This window comes from Gilbertella persicaria (genome assembly GCF_025201335.1).
Source record: "Gilbertella persicaria strain CBS 190.32 chromosome Unknown B0P05scaffold_64, whole genome shotgun sequence".
NCBI classification, from domain to species: Eukaryota; Fungi; Mucoromycota; class Mucoromycetes; order Mucorales; family Choanephoraceae; genus Gilbertella; species Gilbertella persicaria.
In genome coordinates, this window is record NW_026252025.1 from 40,934 (window position 1) to 60,318 (window position 19,385).

Below are 19,385 nucleotides of genomic sequence, written 5' to 3' on the forward strand. Positions count from 1 at the left end.
AAAACTCAGCCATAAAAAGGAACAAGTGGCAAAAAAAAACTACATTTCTTGACTTTTCGACAAAGGTGTATTTGTCTGCCAGTAGAAAGCAACATCAAATAAAATCTTTGTGGACAGGCAGGCTTCCAATTTGGGTTTGATTCAATCTTTCTATACATCGAAATAAGTATATAAGTTTATGTCTAAAATAAAAACCTGCTTTGAACTTGTCATAATAATATTAGATAAACAGACAAAGCAATATATGCATTTGCAAGCAAACGTTGGCCTATAAAAGCACCACAATTTAGGGCTTAACTACAAGTTCTAACCTTGAATTGGATGTTAGTCATTTGTTATGCAACTTGAGTTAGGAATAACAACAGGCTCGATTTTCCAAATAGAAACTTTTGTTTGAGTATCCATTTTGTAGGTCTAAAGATAGAGCTATGTTGAAGCCAATATAAGCATCGCCCGTCAAGGTACTGATATAACCAATCATATCTAGAAGTTTGCATATTCCTTGTCGAAGTTCATTTTTATCTCAAAAAAAAAACTATTACTATTACTAACGATGAGCTTAGTGTATTCAGTTGCTTAAACTATAATGATTTCTTTACACAAAGATGCCGCTTTAACTATACTGCTTTTTTCTTATACACTATATATATAGGATGATTAATAATATCAAGAGATATTTATTTAAGAAAGATGTAGAAAAGAAAAAGAAGGTATATATGGAGTGTAAAAGGGGAAGAAAGACAAAGTCTTTTAGATTAGAAATATACAAACTATATTAATTGTGTATCTTTTCAGTAAGTGATGGAATTATTATGGTCTTTTCATTTCGGAACAAACCAGACAAGTATGGAGACAGACAAGATAATGTGGAAGGGTGATATGTAAATAGATTGATAAAAACTATACAGAATTAGATGGTACTAGTAAATAAAATAATGAGTTTAAAGCATGCCAGAATCTCGAAGCGCATTTTGCAGTAATGTTTCTCGCACTGCTGCAAACACAAATCTAATCTATAAAGAGTTAGGGAACAAGGTTGTGATACACTTTTTTTTTAAATTACATTTGATGTATCTGTTGCTTGTGTCAGGCTAAATAATAGGATTAGAAAAACAATATATAGACAAAACTAGTGCTTACTGTGGGTAAATATTTAGCTTATTTCTGTTGCACTGTAAAAACCTCCAGAGAATGTATTTGGCTGCTTTGTTAGCATCGTTTCCTCCTCCATAATCAGGAAAAAACTTTTCTAGTGGTGATCCAGCTATTTTTGCTTTAAATATGTCAACTTTGTTTAAAAACAGCATGATTGAAGAATGAATAAACCATCTGCTGTTAACAATCGATTCAAACAATGCTAAACTTTCCATCATGCGATTCTACAATCATTAGGATTATTTGTCGCTTTACATTTGTTCTACTTACTTGGTTTGATTCTTCAAGCAAGACTTGATCATATTCGCTTAATGCTACACAAAAAATGACTGATGTCACAGAGTCAAAGCAGTGAATCCATTTCTTCCGTTCTGACCGTTGTCCACCAACATCAAACATACTTAAAAAGGGAATTAAGCTCACATGTTACGAAATTATACACTTACTGTATCATTAAGCTTCCCAGCTGGAATTGTATCTCTGTGATGCCAGTAGTTTTAAGTCTTGCCCGCAAGACATCTTGTTCGTTTGGTAGATAACTTGCTTGTCCTATGCGTTCAATCGAGTCAAAAAAACTAGAAAAGGTAATTAATAACGTGTGCATAAATAAACAGATTTTTCTTACTAGGCAGCAGAATCCATAATATAATATTTCTTTTCAAGCTTCTCAAATGAGCTCCTGACTACTGGATCTTTCCATAATAACTTGACAAACGCAACTACTTCAGGACTTAATTGACTTTTTGGGTTTCCTGACACTCGATAAGCTAACATACGATCAATGTAATCCTAAATTGTACATGTGCGCAGTTCAATATTTAAACTTATGTAAACTGTTTCAATCTTACGTTTAGTTCTGGCGTTTGAAACGAAAGACCAGATTCAGCAAACGCTTGGATAATTGTTTGTGCTGATTCCACTACGTTTCTGTATACAGTTGAACGCCAAGTGAAGAGTTCGTCTTGTGAATAGCCATTCAGGTTTATGATCTTCATCTGTTTCAGTATGGTTGACTTTCCAGACTCGCCACTGCCTAATATTTTTTTAGCAATAAGTTTTGATTGCTAAAGGGGAAAAAAGTGTCGCTACCTAACAATAATATTTTGAACTCTTTCTCTCGTCTATTTCGCTCTTTTTCGATAAGCCTGTCAATTTCATTGCTGCGCCGGTGTTCTTGGTTGTCTTCCTCGGTAGAATGACATAAACCCATCCTTCTTTTGATAAAAGAAGTATTATATGTCTACTATATGTTTCCTTATAATATAAATGATGTATTTCTCGAGTAGAATTGAAATATAAGAGGTACTTCTTATATATTCAACTAATATGTATTTCTTTTAAAGAGTAATAAAAAAAGAAGAAAAAGAGAGCGAGAAAAAATAGAAACTTTTTTTTCTCTATCGCTCTCAATCGGTGATTAAATACTGTCTTTTCTCTCTCGTTTCATTCTTTTTCTTTTTCGTCTTCTCGTATTGTCTTTTATTGATTATTGAGAAACAACATCACCCAAACATATCTGTATGCTTCTTCAACCGAGAATCTATGTCATTTAATCCATTCTGTTGGACTCATAAAAATTAAACCTTATTTTTGAACCCTTACTTTTTTTTTTTATTACAATACCCGATTGCTGGATTTTTCAATAGGTTTATTTTGATTATGACAACATGAAGCTTTACCTCTATTTAGTATCCTACTGAAACTCTATCATATAAATAAACTGGGATGTCTATTTGCACGTGATTCATATAAAACTAATTTGACTTGTAATGTTTTTTTTATTGCATCGTTGCTGTCATTTATTCAAGATGAAGGAGATTGAAAAAAAAGTGCGTGGTGAATGCACAAACTTTTTAACCTGACAAGAGAGATGCATTAATAGTAGCTAAATGTTACGCAAATAAGTCAAAGAATATAGCTAACTCGATAAAGAATCACGAAAAACAAGTTGTTAAGATAAACAGTTTGTTCCTTGGCATGAGTATTTTGGCGGCATTGAATACGGATAAATACAATCTCCATTTTTCTTGTTTATACTTCATTCAGAAATTTTCTGGTTTACTTTTAAGACTCATTGTAGATAAGGAGAGGGAATTGAAACATAATAAAATGCTTCCTTTGTATATTGTTTACCTACATCGAAATAAATGAGCATATTGAGAATATATATAGAAAAAAAGGAGGCAAAACCATAAATGATATCCATCTCCAGGTGTTTATTTGGCCCATAAAGTACCTGATTATGAAAATACGAAGGATCGAATTGACATTATTATATATTCAAGTAAGATCCGAAGTTAAGTTACTAGACGCTGTCTTTTGTTTTTTCTTAAGGTGCGCTTACCTTGAGCAACATGACCTTCAAGTTTATGGGAAAACAGTGACAATGGCTGATTATGCTCAAAGAAAGTTTAGATAGGAAGATTCGATTGACATTGTTATTTCTGATTATGATATACTCTTTATCAATTGGTATTGATTTCATTGTGATGACTTTGTAAATAAGTACGGTAAACACAAAGGTTGCAATTTTCTAATGAAACATTAATTGCTTAGCCTATTCAATAGAAGCATTTCGTACATTTAGGACAGTGGTGATTTTCTCTCAAACTGTGTTTCCATTTTTATTGTCAACTGTGTCCGAAAGGTTTCCAAAAATAATGCGAATGAGTAAAATTAGCCAGATGAAATGTAACACCACAGAAGAAGGGGCAATTTGTATTTTAAATAACTTCTTTTGCTTTCTATGTCCTTGTTGTTGCACGTTGCCCTACTCAAAAGAATTTCTTGAAATAGGATATTGAAACAGTAATTTTGCTACAATTCGAAGCGTATTCTTGTAAAATGAAAAGAAGACCAAGTCCATCCTTCCCATTCTTTCACCACAGCGCAACCGATTGCAGATCTCTTCCCATATTGGAAAAAAATATTCCAATTAATTCATCTTTCTTCCATCGTTTGCGTTGTGGTGATTTAAAGCTTGCAGTCAACATTGAAAGGGAGAGAGAAAGGAAAGTTGGGATTCAGGCGATATTTCAAATAACACTTCTTTTTTAATAGGCGACTGTACAATTGAGCTTTTGATCATTACAATCCCTCATTTCTTGAAACTTTTGTCACACATAAAAATGTCATATCGGAAACTCAAGCACTCACTTGAGCCTTAGACTAAACCGACTTTGAGTGCAACAGAATATAGACCCAATGTTTATACGAAAAGGTTTTTTGTTTTACCGTATGAAAAATACACTTAATTTATCGAATCAGAAACTAAATTACTTGCTTTCTCATCCTTTTTTTTTTGTTTCTTTTTTCTTTTTTTTCTGCATAAATAATGAAATTCGGTCACACTTTAAGAACATCATTGTATCCAGAATGGACGCAATATTACTTAGGCATGTATGGTACAATAGACCGCAAACTGACTCTTCAAAGATTATGACGGCTTGAAAGCGATTCTCAAAAAAAAATCTCGTGGTGGTGGTTGGACAGAAGAAGATGAGTCTCAATTTATCGAAATGCTAGAAAAGGACTTGAAAAAAGTGTATAGCTTTCAACAAGCAAAATTAAATGAGATTACTACACGCATTGAACAAGAAAACAAACAAGTCGATGTCTTGTGTAAAAAGCAAACTCCTCAAGAGGACGAGTTTACAGCAAGTGAGGTTGAACTGAGTCAAATTATTGCTGATGTGCATGACTTGGCTAAATTCACTCGTCTCAACTACACAGGATTCTTGAAAATCATGAAAAAACATGACGTGAGCTTGATGTCTACAATTCATACATATGGCTGATAAAATAACCAATAGAAAGTCACTGGTTGGATCATAAAGCCAATGTTTAGTGTTCGACTAAATGCTAAGCCGTTTTACAAAGAAAATTATGAGGCGTTGATTATTCGTATTTCGTCTTTATACGACCATGTCAGAACAAGAGGAAAAGAAAGAGATGGTGGTACAGGTGCAAGTGGAAAACAATCAGCATTTGTCAGGAATACAACGAAATATTGGTAATGTTATACAGCATCTGTTTAGTATTTACTCATTCTAGAAAAGGGTACATCCTGATAATGTAACAGAGTTGAAGCTGCTTATACTCAAACATCTGCCTGTCTTGGTATTCAATCCAAGTAAAGAATTCGAGCCGCAAGATTCTGCTATTAGCAGCATTTACTATGATAATGATGGCTTTGAACTCTATATGGGACGTTTGGAAAAATCAGAAGGAGCAGAAGCTATTCGTATGCGATGGTATGGTGGTATGGATACCAAAACTATTTTTGTAGAGCGCAAGACACATCATGAAGATTGGACGGGTGAGAAGTCTGTCAAGGCTCGGTTCCCCATCAAGGAGAAATACCTGAATTCATTTCTAAAAGGCGAGTATACCACTGATAAATTGTTTGCCAAATCCAAAGATCAAGGAAGGACAGATAAAGATATAAAAGACATGGAACAGTTGGCACGAGAAGTTCAATACACTGTCTTGATAAAACGTCTTCATCCCATGGTACGTACCTTCTACCATCGTACAGCCTTTCAATTACCTGGGGATGCTCGTGTACGCATCAGTCTTGATACTGAGTTGACCATGGTTCGTGAAGATAACGATGATGTTGCTCGATCGGGTGATAATTGGCGTCGTATGGATATTGGTATTGACTATCCCTTTTCGCAGTTACCTGATACTGATGTGTGCCGATTTCCTTATGCTGTCCTCGAAGTCAAATTACAAACACAATTGGGTCAAGAACCCCCTCAATGGATCATTGAACTTGTGAATTCACATCTTGTTGAGTCTGTACCGAAATTTTCAAAGTTTATTCATGGCTGTGTTACTTTGTTGGAGGACAAGATCAATGTCTTGCCATTTTGGTTACCACAAATGGAGATTGATATTCGCAAACCTGAAAGTAAAACGTTTGGTGTTCATAGACTGAATCAAATTAATCCTCCTATGCGAGAAGCTAGGGATACAGAAACAACACCATTATTGTCTCAGTATCAATCTCGCAATGGAGAAGACCAAAGTACATCGTCGCATACTCGTCCTCGTGCTGTTGTGCCTGTAATGGCTGCTCCTCCAAAGACATTTATGGCAAATGAACGAACATTTATTCATTGGCTGCGCTTCACCATTCTAATGAATGCTTTGTCTATTGGCTTGTTAAACTTTTCGGATCATACAGGATATATATCCGCAATGGCTTTTACTGCTTTATCTGTGGGTGTTATGTTTTATGCCTTGTACAACTATCATGTGCGAACCAACTCTATCTTGCGTAAAGAAACGGGAGATTTTTCTGACAAGTATGCCCCTGCTGTTCTTACTGTCTCCATAATTATGGCTGTTACTCTCAACTTATACCGTAAGTTTGCTTTCTTGTTTTGTCATGACTACCCTAACTGTTCTATAGTTCGCCTTGCGTCTGAAGGTTTGCATTATTAAACACAAACTTGAAAAAGCAGTCCTAGTCGCGATGTTTTAGTTTTCTGAAAGACGCGTTCAAAAAAATTTTTGTTCCTTTATTATTTTTCAATAATAAAAAAATATGGTATGAAGCAAGTCTTTTAGCAGAGTAGAGCTTCAACTAACACACTTTCTAGTCAAACCAAAACACCCAGCGTAAAAGAAGAAGAAATAGTGACGCTCATAACGAGGGTGACTCACCTGAGCCTTCTTCTTTATTCCCTTCCTCACCCGCTCCTTTCTTTTCTGAAGCTGACTATCGAAACGAAGCAGAAGAAGATGACCTTGTTGATAACTCCTTTGCTGGTAACGAAAGCATCCATGGCTCGGACGACGAGGATGGTATTGATATCTTTCAAGACGTTGAAAGGTAAAATTGATGTTTTTCACAAATGTCATGTTATTCATATCGTTTGTAGAGATTATCTTCCCAATGAAAGACTTGATAACTACGAAGCTGAAGGTGTTGATGACAATCAATATGAACCTCTTGATATTGGAGCACGTAATGCACTTGATAACAATTTAAACAGACGTGATGTAGAAATTAGAAGAAGAGAAGGAAGAGTAGCTGGCGCTTTTATTTATGGTTTGGATGACGAAGCCAATGACAGTTTGCCTCCTGTGAGAAGACATCGTCATATTTATGAAGCTGAACAATTCGACCAAGATGATGATGGTGTTGTAAGTACTTAATTCACGCGTTGGTTGATGTCTAATTTTACAAATAATTAGCCTGAAATGTCTCTGACAGATCTTGGTAATGTCAAAGATACTTCACTTGATACATGGATCAACAGAGAACCTGTACGTAGAGCAATTAAGCGTGAATTTAAGGACTTTTTACAAACATATGTTGATGAGCACGGTACTTCTGTTTATGGTGAACGTATCAGAGATATGGGTGAACGCAACAAAGAATCATTTGAAGTTAATTACGAAAATTTGTCTGCTTCTGACAAGACTATTTTGGCCTATTTCTTATCCAACACACCCATTGCCATGCTCAAAATTCTTGATGAAGTTGCTTTAGAAGTGACATTGATGCAATTCCCTGCTTACGAGCGTATTCACCGTGAAATTCATGTGCGTATTACAGACTTGCCAGTCAAGAATACATTGCGTGAACTTAGACAATATCATCTCAATACTTTGGTTCGTGTGTCTGGTGTAGTCACACGCCGTACAGGTGTCTTCCCTCAACTCAAATGGGTAAAGTATAACTGTGCTAAATGTACAGCTCTTTTGGGTCCCTTTTATCAAGACATTCATAATGAGATCAAAATCAATGCTTGTCCCAGTTGTCAAAGCAGAGGTCCATTCAACATTAATATGGAGCAAACTGTGTATCGTAACTATCAAAAATTGACCATTCAAGAATCTCCTGGTACTGTCCCTCCTGGCCGTTTACCTCGTCATAGAGAAGTGATTTGTCTTTGGGACTTGATTGATCAAGCCAAGCCTGGTGAAGAAGTGGAAGTAATTGGTATTTATCGCAATAATTTCGATGCCTCTCTTAGTACGAAGAACGGTTTCCCTGTGTTTGCTACTATTATTGAAGCCAACTTTATTAGCAAAAAGGAAGACATGTTTGCAGCTTATCGATTGACTGAAGATGATACTAGCAAGATTTTGGCTATGGGCAAAGATAAACGTATTGGTAAGAAGATCATGAAGAGTATTGCACCTTCTATCTATGGCCATGATGATATTAAGCGTGCTATTGCTTTGGCCTTGTTTGGTGGTGTTCCCAAAAACATTCAGGGCAAGCATATCATTCGTGGTGATATCAATATTTTGATGTTGGGTGATCCAGGTACTGCCAAGTCTCAATTCCTCAAATATGTTGAAAAGACTGCTCATCGTGCTGTCTTTACTACTGGTCAAGGTGCTAGTGCAGTTGGTTTGACTGCCTCTGTACATAAAGATCCTGTCACCCGTGAATGGACACTCGAAGGTGGTGCTCTTGTATTAGCTGATCGTGGTGTTTGCTTGATTGATGAATTTGACAAGATGAACGATGCTGATCGTACTTCTATCCACGAAGCTATGGAACAACAATCTATTTCTATCTCTAAAGCAGGTATTGTTACTACTTTGCAAGCTAGATGTTCTGTCTTGGCTGCTGCTAACCCTATTCGCGGTCGCTATAATTCCTCTATCCCTTTCTCTCAAAATGTTGAATTGACTGAACCTATTTTATCTCGTTTTGATGTGCTTTGTGTTGTCAAGGACTTGGTTGATCCTGAACAAGATCTCACTTTGGCTACCAATGTCATTGGCAGTCATATCCGTAGTCACCCACTTCACAATGATGCCGATGGAAAGTTCGCTCAACCTGGTGCAAAGGATGCTGATATCATTGATCAAGATTTGTTAAAGAAGTACATCATGTATGCCCGCGAAAAGATTCATCCCAAGCTTCAGCAAGTGGATGAAGACAAGTTGTCTCGTCTTTATTCCGAATTGAGAAGAGAATCTCTTGCTAGTGGTAGTATTCCGATTACTGTTCGTCACTTGGAATCTATGATTCGTCTTGCTGAAGCTAATGCCAAGATGCATTTAAGAGAATATGTTCGTTCAGATGATGTTGATATGGCTATTCGTGTAGCCCTGGATAGTTTTATTAATGCTCAAAAGTTCAGTATGATGAAGGTGCTTCGTAGAGTAAGTCTATATTTATATAGTAAATCCAGAAGGGCTAATGTTTCTCTGTAGCGTTTCTTTAAATTCATTAGAGATTCCCGCGATGACAATGAATTACTTTTCGCTGCATTAGACGATATCTGCTCTGAAAAGCGGAAATTGTACCAACTTCGTTATAGAAAGCTTCCATCAGAAATTACAGTAACCATTGCAGAATTTGAATCTAGAGCAAAGGGATTAAACATTCAAGATATTCAAGCCTTCTTCCACTCTGAACAATTCGAGAAAAATAGATATAGCTTAAACTCGAGCCAAGGAATAATCACAAAACAATACTAAATACACATACAATCACTCACATACATACACACATACACATATACGCCCTCCTTTTCTCTTTTTTATACATACGCCATTATTTAATTCATGACAAAATAAATTTAATTCTTTGTTGCAATAACACGAAGTCTGACATACATAACGACCCATTTACCATCCTGTCTTTGATAGCAAGGTTGGAGATAGTTTTGCACTTCTTGAGCAAGTTGCTTGCGCTCTTGTTCAGTAGCTAAAGGCTTCAAAAATTCAAAACCAAATGTCTCAATCCAGCCAGCAATATCTGTATTAAGGACTGTCATACGAGGCACCAACTGGGCTTCAACTACACGGAAACCATTTTCTTCAAGCAGTTTAGTGTAGGCTTCATCTGAAGGGAAATACCAAGGAGAAATGGCTTGACCGTCAAATCCTCTTTTGTTTAAACCAGCAATCAAAGCAGAATGCATCTCTATATGTAAAGAATAAATAAAAATCATTCTATACAATCAACCCACCTCCAACGTTCATAAACCCACCCATTTCAGCAACAAAACGACCTTGGGGCTTCAATACTTGATGAATATTTCGAATTGCTTTCACAGGGTCTTTCTTTAGCCAATGAAGGGTAGCATTTGAGAAGACAGCATCATAATGGGATAATTTCTGTTGATTAAACCAAGTATCAAGATCGTAGCCATCGACAACATGATACCCAATATTACTAGCCTTTTGCTGCTCAACGGCACTATGAATCATGTCCTGACTGGCATCAATCCCTGTGACTTTTTGACAACGTGTGGCAAGTTTTTCTGTTAAAATACCGTCGCCGCAACCAAAATCAAGTACGTGTTCGTTCGGTTGTGGGTCCAGCATATCAAGAATAATTGAGCCTAATTTAGGTACAAAAGAAGCATGTTTGGCATAGTTAGAAGCAGACCAATGATCCTGATTTGTCATGGTAATGATAATAATAAGGAAAAAGAGTTTGAGATTTTGATGCAAAATGAAAAGCTTGCCCCTTCAACGCAAAAAGAAACAAATAAATAAAGAAATATTATGCTTTCTTATTGGCCAGGCATAAATGACACCAAATTGATCCATTCATGCGCTAAGGAATATGATAGGAGATATACAATCACGCAGAAAAAATATTGGAAACCAAATAAAAATTGGATACTTTCCATCTTTGAACAAGTTCCCCCAGGCATAATAGATGAACACTATAAACCGTGTAGAATAAAAGCTTAGGTTGTTTGCTTAACATAAAAAAAAGAGAGAAAGGACTAATGTTTGATGTAGCCACTATTTGCATCAATCACAGCTTAGCATTGGTCAGTCATATTGTCGATCAAGCATGTAGCAGTATGTATATAATGATTTGAAGCAATTGTGGAATTGGTAAGATAGTGGTATTCAACTACTTCCTCATATCCATGTAAATATTTTACACATACTGGTTAATATCTGTCACCCTTCTATTCTCTGCTCTTCCTCATAATCTGATGTAAGTAACAATATAAATGTTATCTATTTATCTCATGCTCTGCTTAATTTTTAGAATTTCATTTTTTTTTTACAATAAAGTGGACTCATAATTGCTAGTTGAGATTCTTTTTTTCTAACAATTGTACAAGATGTGATGAAACACATAATAGGATAAAAGAGGTCTTTATCAATGTCCATGCTTCTGTTGATGGGAGCACATAGTTACACGGGATATACATTGCTTCAGACCAATAAATTAACTCATAATTCACGATTACTCTGACTGTGTAAATCAACTTTTTCTTGTTTTTTTACGTTATGAATCACCATCAAACATTGGAACAATTTGACAAGATTCAATATTTAATGTGAGCTTATTACTGCTTTGCTAAAAAACGAGATATAAATCCCAAATGCTAAGAATAAAGTAGTAACAGCCAAAGCATGATGTCTCGGAATAGTTTGTCACAATTCCTTTCTAAAGTAATCCTTTCTGTACCACAGAAAAATCCACAATAAACAAGTAATACTTGCCGAGGTAGGAAGATGCCAAAAATGATTTCAAACTCTATTATTGATTAAAATGAATTTTTTGGGGAAGAAGACATGTATATGAAATTCAGGAGAAGATCAGCAATACTTTTTGTAAGACATCAAAATGATGAAGGCGCGCGAGTGTCGTACAAACTCTAAAGCCCTTTCCTTCCCTTGCTTGTTGAACATGCCTTGAAACAAAGAGTGATACAACGAGATTGTTTTCTGGATATATAATAAAAGTCTTTTTGTCTTTTACTAGACACGTGTCATAAAAAGGCAATGAAAAAGCTTGCAAAAACCGAGGAGAAGCAGTCAAAAAGATATACATTGGTTTATGCGTATAGAATATATTTAAACACTGAAATAGAAAAACAATAATAATAAACATACAGACGAATAAGAATATTATAATCTAATGAAAATTGATAGTATATGCATATATATATATATAATAGGGCTCTCTTGTATCCAGACAAAAGAAAGTGAGACTAAACGTTCTTCTTCTTTTTGTTCTTTAACGCTGCCATTTGCTTCTGTCTCAATTTAGCCAAGAGGCATGGTGGAGGCTGTAAATGGTCTTCTTCTCCTTTGTTTTGGGTGCTTCTTTTATCTCTTTTTAAATGTCGGTTTAATGCATCTTGTCTTGCAAACGACTTGTTACAGTATTTGCATGGATGAGGTTTTGATCCTGAATGAAGTTTTTCATGACGATTGCAGTCATGCTGTCTTGCAAAAGCTTTAGGACACAGTTTGCATGCAAAAGGCTTCTCATTTGTATGAGTTCGTCGATGCGACTTGAGATTGTATGTACGTGTAAATGTTTTAGTGCAGCCCATATATTCACAACGGAAAAGAGAGGACGCTTTAGTAGGTTTTTCTTCTGTTGTAAAAGAGGAAAGAGTTGAGAAGCATGATGAAGGGGAAGACATGGAAGACGATAAAGAATTACGTCGAGGGCTTGCTTTTCGTTGATCTATTGGCAATAGAAAATGTTGGCTCGTATCATTTGCAGATTGATATGTCTCGGAGAAAACAGGAGAAGGAGATGTAGATGGAGCTACTGTATAGTACATGTTGTTATTCCTCGGTTGCTGAGGTTGGCAGTATGGTTGGTTATAGATGGGGTATACAAGCGATTGCTGTTGATATGTAGTGGAAGGAGAAAAGTTGACTTGTGACTCCAAAATGCTTTTTTGTTGTTGATAAGTGTAATTGTCCTGGCAGTAGACTGAATGACCATGATCCAAGACGGAATCAATCGGATATGACAGCATTTCACATTGAGTATAAGTTGATAATTGTGTTTGATTTGACATAAATGTGTTTAATTGAGGGAAGAAATCATAAGAATATTCCATTTTGTTTAGTAGTGCCCTCTTTTTTTTTTGTTTTGAAAGTGAAGAATAGAAAGCAAAGAAAGAAAGAAAGCTTAGATAGCTTTTATATCTAGGAAGAGAGAAGGACAGGTGCAGAAGATGTGCGCAATCTTCCTGCCAATTTTAGTTAGCTAGTTCCGACAATTATTTTTAACCAAAGTGACAAGCTTATGACATATATTTTTCTAGATTCGACAATTATTTCTGACATTTCGACATTTGACTGTATAAATAAAAAAAACCCTTCAAAAATAATATTTGTTTTTTATTTCATTTATCTTCATTATGTCTTCTGTTTACGTTATTACTGGTGCTTCTCGTGGTATTGGCCTTGAATTTGTTCGTCAAATTGCTGCTAAGGGCAACACTGTATTTGCTTGTGCTCGTAACCCTGATGCCTCTGAAGGTCTTCAAAAACTCGTCGATAACAAAAAAGTCTTTTCTGTCAAACTCGACACGACAAATGAAGAGTCACTGAAGGTAACAAAAAAGAACAGAGAGAGAGAGAGAGAAATTCAGTAACCATGTGTTTAGGCTGCTGTTAAGGAAATTGAAAAGCACGCCTCTGAAGGTATTGACGTGCTTATCAATAATGCTGGTATTGGCAGCAAATCTAGCATCAACCCCGAAACTGTTTCCAAGTCTGACCTTTTAAAGACTTTCGAAACCAATGTTTGTGGTACTTCTGAAGCCACCCAAGCTTTCTTGCCTTTGCTTCGTAAACGTGGTCAAGACAAGGTCAAGAAGATTGTCAATATCTCTTCTATCTTGGGTTCACTTGCCAAGATAAACGAAATCAATCCTAATGGTGGTGTTGTTGACTACAACATTTCCAAGACTGCTTTAAACATGCTCACTCGCGTAACAGCTCATGTGCTTGAAAAAGAAAATTTTATTGTCTATGCTTCTCATCCTGGTTGGGTCAAGACAGACATGGGAGGCGATGGTGCACCTGTTGAACCTCAAGACTCTGTTTCTGGTCAACTCGCAAAGATTGAGAATGCCACTGTCAAGGACAATGGTGGTTACTTTGATTTTGAAGGAAATGTTCTTCCTTGGTAAAACTTGTAAATAAATAATAAATAAACCGTAGCATAAACAACCGGAAAAATGCACTCCGGTATAAAAAAAAAGCAATATGTCTGAATTCACGCTTCCTTTTTCCCTGTTCCACCATGAGTTCAGATAATCATCAGAAAGTACGAGATATACACACATAAAGTATGTTATTTATGAATTATGTGTAGGCACTTGCTAAAGAAATACCACCGCCACCCTCCTTCTCTTCGGCACTTTCTTTACCTATTCCTTCTTTCTCGAGTGCACCTGACCTTTCTTCACTCAATAAACAAGAAGGTACTAACACAAACAGGAATACAGTATTCACATTCCACTTAGACAAAAAACGCGACGACAAAAAGCGACGACGAGAACGATCACCAGATGAGAAACGATCACATCGTCATCGCCGAGATCGATCTCCTATTAGACGTTCATATAAAAGCAGTCGACATCACTCACGGTCTCCTACCAAAAGCAGCCGATCACATAGAAAGCGTTCTCGCTCACCTAGTTCACGCCACAAGGTAACTATGACTAGCCCAATGCAGTTGATTGAACGTTGTTTTTTTCCATTAGTCTAAACGAGAACGTTCACCAGAAATAGTGCATACGTAAAGTAGATTCATACAACCACAATGCATGTCTAACTAGTTGATTTATAGTGGTACACTTTCGACTGGACTCACCTTTGTCATGGACAAGAGAGGCGACCAAGATAATTTAACTTATGGTAGCAATCATGTATATTCTGTACCTACATTTAAGCGTATGGGTGGAGGCTCAGTGATTGGATTACCACCCTTTAAACGCATTGATGGCTCTCAATCAAAATCTGGCCAAGTGACTTTATTGGATAAATCAGACAGCAAAGTAAAGCAATATATTGCCACAATAGAGACTGACGCTTGTTAGGTATCCAAACGATACACAGATTCAGATTATGCTTGGAAAGAACTAGACAAATCACTAAAGAAGATTCATATCAAACCTAACCTTGATTTGCCTGATCCGTTTGCATCCAATAGACATACAATTGAATTTGATGATGTTCGTATTAAACCAGATAAAGATAGTTTATGGGATTCAAGTGATGTAGACTATCGTTCTATTGAAGGTAACAAAGTCAAGCATATAGAAGAAAAAGAAGAAGTGGAAGAAGAGGGTGAAAGTTTTGATGATCAAATGCGTCGACGCACCATTGAATACAATCGAGCATTGGACCAGAATCCTAAGAATGTATCTCTTTGGCTTGAATTTATTCAATTTCAAGATGAAGCAGCCCGCGGTCTTGACCCAACGGCCAGTACGAGCCAAAAGAACCGTACTAGTTTGAATGAAGTGAAGCTCAGTATTTTTGAGAAAGCATTGGACCATAATCCAACAAGTGAAGAACTAATCCATGCCTATCTCGCCTGTGGTGCTGAAGTATGGGAGACTATTCGTTTACTTCGAAAATGGGATACAGTCCTCAAGGACCATCCTGATTCCATTCGACTATGGTCTGACTATATCAATTTAAGACAAACCAATTTTGCTAGTTTCTCATTTACACAGTGTGTGCATGTATTTGAAGATGCATTGGCTGTGCTTGGCAAATATGCTCAACAAGCTCATGGAGAACGTAAAGAAGACATTGAATCCATTATGGTCTATATCTTATTAAGAGCATGCTTGTTTGTGAAGCAATCTGGATATCAAGAAAAGGCATTTGCTATTCTTCAAGCAGCTGTTGAATTCAATCTGTTTCAACCACGTATCTTTGAAATGACAGGATTAGAACAAAAGAAGCGTTGGTTTACTGAATTTTGGGAGAGTGAAGTACTTCGGTTTGGCGAGAAAGGCGCTTTGGGCTGGGCAGAGTATTATCGCAAGACAAACAATGGGGAAGATGTACCTGAAGTCACTGTAGAAAAGAAGAATGATGAGGAAGAAGACGAAATATTGACATTGACAGATTGGCTTCATGCTGAACAAGCTCAAGAAAACACACATCGATTGCCTCTTCGTATGAGTCAAGCAGAAGATGAAGATACTGACCCTTTTCGTATTCCTTTGATTGAAGACGTCAAGCCCTTTTTGTTTAACATTACGACATTTGATGCACGCTACAGTCTGATCTATAGTATTTTTGTCTTTTTGGGATTGCCTTATACACCACCAGAAATAGGAACCAACACACACTTTTTCACAGACACATTTACACACAATGATTTAGCATTGCATGATTTCTGGCCACAAGACAAAGGCAACGCCAGGCATTTATTATGGTACGTTGCAGGTGTTCCTATGAATCCTGAACATACAACGGCTGCTGCCCATCCTTATTCTATACCCAATTCATATCCTGTGGGAATTTCTGAATTATTTGCCAAATCTGGATCCTGGTTCAAGGCGTCTGGAAAAGAGTTTATTCATTGTAACGTAGATGAACAGTTTACAAGGTAAGTCGTATATAACAAAAATGCTATGTTTGATTCTTATTGGACACAATAGAAATGCATTTGAACAGATTCTTGCTATTGAAAAAAATGAACACTTGATGATTTGTTATTTGGCATTTGAATCAAGTTGTGGACAAAAACTGTAAGCAAGAATCAATACTTGGTAAACACTAAACAATACACATAGGGGCCGTCGGTTAGCTAAAAGTCTCCTCAAGGACAATAGAGCCAGTCTAAAACTTTGGAATGCATATGCACAAATGGAAAAAAGCCATGATAGAATAAGCGAGGTAAAGAGACGCATCATGTTTGTCAGTGGCTCACTTTCTCTCTCTCTCTCTCTCTCTCTCTCTCTCTCTCTCCTTATTTAGGCACGCAAGGTCTATTTAACTGCATTATCGATGTACGACATGCAGCAAGTATCAGCTGCACCATTATTGCACAGCATGTTTGCCAAACTCGAATTAGAGGACAATAGGCCCAATGAAGCACTCAAGATTTTATTATCCATGTCAAATAATAAGCCATATGGTAATGACTAACATGCTGGTTACTCCTTACTTACATCACTCATTAGATGAAAATACGCCATCACCAACAACAACATCCATTTTGCGAGCAAGAGAGGTAAAATAAGACAGCTTTTAGTATTGTACTTATCATAGCCTATAGTATTTTTCTCAGAGAATAGCACAATTATCTACACTTTCAGAATCAGAGGAAGAAAGACAAGCAGCATTTTATACTATTGTATGTTGTGGGTTATTTGAATACCTGTCAAGTGGTATTTCAAGTGCTCAAGTTGTTTATGAACATGCACTTGAATACATCAGAGAAAGACATGCTGAGCGAGGTTATGCTGCTGAAATGCTCTGGACTGAATATGCTACTTTACTTTACCATCATGCTTTGTCTCAAACACATAAAGCAAGTGCTATTCGTACAGCAATGGAAAGAGCACTTGCTTTGTTTCCCAACAACACTATGTTTTTATCATTTTATGTCTGGAATGAATCAAAAACCAAGATCTATAATCGAGTACAGCATTTGTTAAATGATAAATTAAAGTAAGTTTTATGTTCTACCTACATCTTTGCTTATATGGTTTCATAGAAATGCCAATGTTATTTTATGGCTATGTACAATTTACAGTGAATTACATCGCCATAAACCTTATCAAGTGAATTCTGTTCGCAATCACTTTGAAAAAGCTGTTCAACATACAAGGTAAGGGTTATTTCATGCTGGTAATTGGGGATTCATTGTTACACTGCAGATCCTCCATCTTGTTATGGAAATACTACATTGAGTTTGAAATGAAGCAAAATGATATTCAACGAGCAAAGACTCTCTTTTATCGATCCATTCGTGAATGTCCTTGGTCAAAAGGTAAAGTAAGCAGGCGAAATAGTTTATTAACTCGTAAGAACAAAAAAAAAGAACTTTATCTATTGGGTATTCAAATGTTTGAAAAGACAATGACCGAAAAGGAAAAGAATGAGCTCATCAGTTTGATGATGGAAAAGGAGATTCGTATCAGAATTGAAATAGAAGAAGACCTGTTGTAAGTTGTCAATCCTGTATGTAAATAAATATACAACTTTTCTTTCTTTCTTTCTTTCTTTCTTTCTTTTTCTTTATCATGCAACGTCGCAATACAATTGATTCCGTACAAAGTACTTGGCCTATGTGCCATTATTACTATACACATAACAATGGAAGTTCAGACGATATTTTGATTCACCAACGTCCTAGATCAGACTTTATGACTCGGAAGAAACAGCCTTTGTCTTCTTCCTATAAAGGCGTCAAACGATTTTATACTTATCCGCCATTTTCACGAAGCGCCTTCCTTTCTCCAAAAAGATCACTGCCTAATAAAAAATATCACAACGATCTTCGGGCTGCTTTCTATGCTAACACATCACTCAGGAAATACAAAAGCCGACAACAAAACCAAAAAAAACGTCAGACATTATCAAATATTTTGACAGCATTGACTCAAGGTAGCTCTTGTCCAACCATAGGGCTTGGCAACATTTCAAAAAACAATCGACACGACCTTATTGATACAGTTCATATGCAAACCAAATGGGATAGTATTCGCCTTTATCATCCTCAACTAGATAATGAAAAAATTCAACAAGACATGGAGCAAGAAGATATCATCTTGGACTTGCAACGAACCAGAAGAAATCAGCATGATATGATAGCTGTCAATCAAGCACTTCATGAACCTCCTCATACACCTGCTGGTCAGGAAGAAGAAGAGCAGCAAAGTATAATAATACAGATTCCAACGCCGTCGGATATGGTGCCTGTGAGTAAAACAGTGTATTTCTCATCCAAAGACATGTATCTATTTCTATTTGGATTTTTGTTTTTCCCACTTTGGTGGTATGGTGCCTGGCGTTATTTTGCTTGTGATCCTACAATGCGTATGTTTATGTCGAAAAGACAACAGGCATTTCAAATGCTAAATATTTTTACAAGCCTTGCCAGTTTACTTTTAACGGGCCTTATTGTTGGCCTAGTCACTGTATGGACACAGTGAATGAGGCAACAGGACCGTCTAGAGGGCATCCATGATTACTTGATCGTGAATCATTTCAGTCAAATAAAGAAAATTCAACCAGCCAATCAAAAAAGACGATCATGTCATTTTCTTATTTGTTCCCTTGTTATCAAGAGAGCTTTTATCTCATGAGAAGCCTTCAGTATATTTTAAGGTGGAAACCAATCAGCAACGTAGACATCATCAAACCCTAGGATGACATTGCAAAAATGACCTACCACTTCGTGAACAAGTGTGATATCCTTTTACTTCCGTCTTATCTTTGCAGAAGGCTTTTGTCGTAGACACGAAGGTTCCTTGCGCTCGGGTTATTTTTTA

General features: G+C 36.5%; 9 protein-coding genes across 9 annotated transcripts; 5 read left to right on the forward strand and 4 right to left on the reverse strand.

The window, feature by feature from the left end:
- Positions 1–657: 657 nt before the first annotated feature.
- On the reverse strand, positions 658–2,584 carry B0P05DRAFT_562266 (guanine nucleotide-binding protein alpha-3 subunit). Its single transcript, XM_051580575.1, has 8 exons — positions 2,245–2,584; positions 2,004–2,188; positions 1,781–1,944; positions 1,602–1,730; positions 1,426–1,555; positions 1,141–1,379; positions 1,064–1,091; positions 658–1,013 (listed from the first exon to the last, which is right to left on the reverse strand). The coding sequence occupies exons 1-8, from the start codon at positions 2,363–2,365 to the stop codon at positions 942–944; spliced, it is 1,068 nt and encodes a 355-aa protein (XP_051430036.1). The 5' UTR covers positions 2,366–2,584; the 3' UTR covers positions 658–941.
- A 641-nt stretch (positions 2,585–3,225) lies between these two features.
- B0P05DRAFT_562268 (uncharacterized protein) lies at positions 3,226–4,160 on the reverse strand (the record flags this gene model as incomplete). Its single annotated transcript, XM_051580576.1, has 3 exons — positions 3,737–4,160; positions 3,500–3,688; positions 3,226–3,391 (listed from the first exon to the last, which is right to left on the reverse strand). The coding sequence occupies exons 2-3, from the start codon at positions 3,638–3,640 to the stop codon at positions 3,227–3,229; spliced, it is 306 nt and encodes a 101-aa protein (XP_051430037.1). The 5' UTR covers positions 3,641–3,688; positions 3,737–4,160.
- A 303-nt stretch (positions 4,161–4,463) lies between these two features.
- Positions 4,464–6,681, forward strand: B0P05DRAFT_562270 (VTC domain-containing protein). Its single transcript, XM_051580577.1, has 5 exons — positions 4,464–4,550; positions 4,591–4,916; positions 4,968–5,167; positions 5,214–6,526; positions 6,575–6,681. The coding sequence occupies exons 1-5, from the start codon at positions 4,490–4,492 to the stop codon at positions 6,604–6,606; spliced, it is 1,932 nt and encodes a 643-aa protein (XP_051430038.1). The 5' UTR covers positions 4,464–4,489; the 3' UTR covers positions 6,607–6,681.
- B0P05DRAFT_312062 (MCM2/3/5 family-domain-containing protein) lies at positions 6,301–9,851 on the forward strand. The gene is made up of 6 exons (XM_051573506.1): positions 6,301–6,526; positions 6,575–6,712; positions 6,765–6,997; positions 7,047–7,311; positions 7,363–9,294; positions 9,346–9,851. Exons 2-6 carry the CDS (start codon positions 6,710–6,712, stop codon positions 9,610–9,612), a joined length of 2,700 nt encoding a protein of 899 aa, XP_051430039.1. The 5' UTR covers positions 6,301–6,526; positions 6,575–6,709; the 3' UTR covers positions 9,613–9,851.
- Positions 9,714–10,548, reverse strand: B0P05DRAFT_479999 (S-adenosyl-L-methionine-dependent methyltransferase; the record flags this gene model as incomplete). Its single annotated transcript, XM_051575099.1, has 2 exons — positions 9,714–10,060; positions 10,107–10,548. The coding sequence occupies 2 exons, from the start codon at positions 10,546–10,548 to the stop codon at positions 9,714–9,716; spliced, it is 789 nt and encodes a 262-aa protein (XP_051430040.1).
- Positions 10,549–11,915: 1,367 nt separating this feature from the next.
- Positions 11,916–13,000, reverse strand: B0P05DRAFT_562273 (uncharacterized protein). The gene has a single exon (XM_051580578.1). The coding sequence runs from the start codon at positions 12,969–12,971 to the stop codon at positions 12,102–12,104; it is 870 nt and encodes a 289-aa protein (XP_051430041.1). The 5' UTR covers positions 12,972–13,000; the 3' UTR covers positions 11,916–12,101.
- A 186-nt stretch (positions 13,001–13,186) lies between these two features.
- Positions 13,187–14,094, forward strand: B0P05DRAFT_562277 (4-dihydrotrisporin dehydrogenase). Its single transcript, XM_051580579.1, has 2 exons — positions 13,187–13,469; positions 13,524–14,094. The coding sequence occupies exons 1-2, from the start codon at positions 13,275–13,277 to the stop codon at positions 14,049–14,051; spliced, it is 723 nt and encodes a 240-aa protein (XP_051430042.1). The 5' UTR covers positions 13,187–13,274; the 3' UTR covers positions 14,052–14,094.
- A 650-nt stretch (positions 14,095–14,744) lies between these two features.
- B0P05DRAFT_581901 (NRDE-2, necessary for RNA interference-domain-containing protein) lies at positions 14,745–18,060 on the forward strand (the record flags this gene model as incomplete). The annotated part of the gene is made up of 9 exons (XM_051582145.1): positions 14,745–14,958; positions 15,010–16,492; positions 16,545–16,634; positions 16,680–16,799; positions 17,017–17,119; positions 17,165–17,559; positions 17,606–17,719; positions 17,769–17,881; positions 17,933–18,060. The coding sequence occupies 9 exons, from the start codon at positions 14,745–14,747 to the stop codon at positions 18,058–18,060; spliced, it is 2,760 nt and encodes a 919-aa protein (XP_051430043.1).
- Positions 18,061–18,101: 41 nt separating this feature from the next.
- Positions 18,102–19,307, forward strand: B0P05DRAFT_562282 (uncharacterized protein). The gene is made up of 2 exons (XM_051580580.1): positions 18,102–19,204; positions 19,286–19,307. The coding sequence occupies exon 1, from the start codon at positions 18,135–18,137 to the stop codon at positions 19,044–19,046; it is 912 nt and encodes a 303-aa protein (XP_051430044.1). The 5' UTR covers positions 18,102–18,134; the 3' UTR covers positions 19,047–19,204; positions 19,286–19,307.
- Positions 19,308–19,385: the final 78 nt, after the last annotated feature.